This window comes from Sinocyclocheilus anshuiensis, unplaced genomic scaffold (assembly GCF_001515605.1).
Source record: "Sinocyclocheilus anshuiensis isolate Anshui unplaced genomic scaffold, SAMN03320099.WGS_v1.1 scaffold745, whole genome shotgun sequence".
Taxonomy (NCBI): domain Eukaryota; kingdom Metazoa; phylum Chordata; class Actinopteri; order Cypriniformes; family Cyprinidae; genus Sinocyclocheilus; species Sinocyclocheilus anshuiensis.
The window spans coordinates 110,842-114,195 of record NW_015540128.1 but is presented as its reverse complement, the minus strand read 5'-3'; the positions used below and the strand labels follow the sequence as shown (position 1 = coordinate 114,195).

Genomic DNA, 3,354 nt, shown 5'->3' with positions numbered 1-3,354 from the left:
GGTCCTTGATTCTGATTGGTTGAGCCGCGTTCGAAGCTGTTGTAAATTACTCTACAAACATACACCTTTGTTTACTTCAGTGTGTTGCTCGGCAACGACTTTGTTGGAACCACAACTGTTTCTGAGGAACTACATTGTTTGGTGGAAGAATTCTGTTTTTATTTATATAATTACACTTTATTTGCTCTGTTTTATTTTGTGAAACCTTACTACGTATATGGAATAACCGTTTTATAACAGCAATAAGCCCCGTGAAGCCGTGGTTTACAGTGAATTTATAACAGCTAAGGGGGTTTTAGGCACTCCACTTCGCGTTATATTCTTATATTATAAATTCAATATTATAAATTCACTGTAAACCACGACTTCTTGGGGCTTATTGCTTTTATAAAACGGTTCCAAAACGCTTAATGCTTGGATACAATACACATAAACCTAAGATCATTTGTTCATTGAACAAAAATCACCGTTTCAAAATGACACAACTTACTTAACATCAAAGTATTACTATTTTAAAATGCAACTCGATACAGCTGCTCAAAATGCTAAGTAACGGTTGCATTACTCTTGATGCATTGTTTTTATGGAAAATGATGAACAATATTAGACGTTTAGATTATGAAAGTGAAGCTGAGTATGAAGACTGAGTATGTTCAGGTATGATCAATTTCAAGAAAAATAATTCCCCAGAAGTTCTATATCATTGTTATCACTATTTGTTTTTTCCTACAGTAAATGTCTACTTAAAGGGTAATAGAGCTGGATGCTGATTAAAACATTCATATTTTTGGATGAGGCAGGCTTTAACTAAAATGAACAAAAAAACCGGAAAAAATGATACTAAAATAACACTTTTTTTTTAAGGAGTCTTAAGTTTAAACTCTTACTCTGAAAGAATACTGATGCTAAAATCACAATTTTAATGTGCTTTTATTTTGACAAATTTCCTAACAAAAAAAGTCTCAGTCGTTCGTTATGACAGCATTATGTAAATCAAGATATATATTGAATATTCATTTAAAAGGCTGCAAAATCTTGAGCTGTTATAATAAGCGTGTGAGTTCGTACCGCACTGAAACTTAAACATGGCGTTTGTGGCTCCGTCTGCTGTCATTCCTCCGAAGATGAAGATGTTTTTCCCGAAGGTTACAGATGAATGAGCTGCTACTCCTGGCGGTACGTCTCCTTTAGCTCTCACCTTCTCCCATTTCATTGTTTCTGAAAAATATGAGAGAAGAAAAGAGTGAAATACATCAATATGTGCATGAGGACAGCTGAGTCTCTACTTGAAAATGAAGAAAATATACCCGGATCATTCATACAACTTTACATTTTTATGCTCCCATCATGAATAATATGTGACCCTGCAGCACAAAAGCAGTCTTAAGTCGCTGGGGTATATTTGTAGCAATAGCCAACAATACATTGTATGGGTCAAAATTATCCATTCTTCTTTTATACCAAAAATCATTAGGATATTAAGTTAAAATCATGTTCCATGAAGATATTTTGTACATTTCCTACCGTAAATATATCAAAACTTAATTTTTGATTAGTAATATGCATTGCTAAGAACTTCATTTAGACAACTTTAAAGATGATTTTCTCAATATTTAGATTTTTTTGCACCCTCAGATTCCAGATTTTCAAATAGTTGTATCTCAGCCAAATATTGTCCTATCCTAACAAACCATACATCAATGGAAAGCTTATTTATTCAGCTTTCAGATGATGCATAAATCTCAATTTCAAAAAATGTACCCTTATGACTGGTTTTGTGCTCCAGGGTCACATATATGATGAACGTTATAGTACTATATATATATATATAATTTGTATTAAACTCTAATTATTAAACATAAAATAGTAGGATAAAATATTAGAACTGTTTTAAAAACTTTTAATCATATTAAGAGTCGTTTAATATTTTATATATATAATATTAAAAATCTAATTATTAAAGATTGTAGGATAAAATATTATAAAAAAATAAGATTAGGTTTTAATTGGTTCAATTTATAGGTTTTAATATTTTCAACATCACTTCAGTATTTTCTTTCTCCTTTGTTCAGAAAACAAAGGGCACTTCCTTAATGACATCGTCTTCTAGGAAGTGACATCAGTTTGGTGGGAAAACAGCAGCACAAACTCAGTGAGTACCAAATATCTGAGTTAATTGGTCATAAATCCAATCATAAATGAAATTTTTTGTTAAAGGATAAGTTCAGAATAAAAAATTCCTGTTAATTTACTCACCCCCATGTCGTCTGAGATGTTCATGTCTGTCTGTCTTCAGTCTCAAAGAAATTAAGTTTTTTGAGGAAAACATTCCAGGATTTTTGTCCATATAGTGATTAAAGATTGTAGGATAAAATATTATAAAAAAATAAGATTAGGTTTTAATTGGTTCAATTTATAGGTTTTAATATTTTCAACATCACTTCAGTATTTTCTTTCTCCTTTGTTCAGAAAACAAAGGGCACTTCCTTAATGACATCGTCTTCTAGGAAGTGACATCAGTTTGGTGGGAAAACAGCAGCACAAACTCAGTGAGTACCAAATATCTGAGTTAATTGGTCATAAATCCAATCATAAATGAAATTTTTTGTTAAAGGATAAGTTCAGAATAAAAAATTCCTGTTAATTTACTCACCCCCATGTCGTCTGAGATGTTCATGTCTGTCTGTCTTCAGTCTCAAAGAAATTAAGTTTTTTGAGGAAAACATTCCAGGATTTTTGTCCATATAGTGGACTTCAGTGGTGCTCAACGGATTGAAGGTTAAAAATGCAGCTTCAAAGGGCTCTGCACGATCCCAGCCGAGAAATAAAGGTCTAATCTAGCAAAACGATTGGTCATTTTCTTAAAAAAATTTATATTTTCTAGTTTGGACTTTCAAATCGTTGGCCACCATTGAAGTCCACTATATGGACAAAAATCCTGGAATGTTTTCTTTGCGACTGAAGAAAGAAAGACATGAACATCTTAGATGACATGGGGTCAATTAGTAAATTATCAGGAATTTTTTATTCTGAAAGTGAACTTAACCTTTAAATAAAATAGCTTCTTTATTTTTTTTCCAAGAAAGATGTTGAGAAATATTTGGATTTTTTAAAAGTGACATATCATGAAAATGTTCGCAAGCGACAACGGTGTAATGCCATGGAGAAAGTTTGAGCGAAGCATGCTAACTGTTCTGTGTTTGTCTGCACAGACGAGCACAGAACACTGTTTAGAGTCCCAGCCTCAGAGGAGACAACAGAGCAGTGCATTTATGGATTTATTTACTGTATATTGCTGCTGCCACACAGATCTAAAATAAACATGCGATTTATTTCCCAGCTGTTTACCTTCAC

The 3,354-nt window shown here is 32.5% G+C and overlaps 1 protein-coding gene across 1 annotated transcript in view; it reads right to left on the bottom strand.

The window, feature by feature from the left end:
• Window positions 1–3,354, bottom strand: part of rabepk (Rab9 effector protein with kelch motifs) — an 8,468-nt gene that overhangs the window by 1,056 nt on the left and 4,058 nt on the right. The window contains exon 7 of the mRNA XM_016484520.1: window positions 1,069–1,218. Coding sequence (XP_016340006.1) covers window positions 1,069–1,218 — 150 coding nt within the window. The remainder of the gene's footprint in view (window positions 1–1,068; window positions 1,219–3,354) is intronic.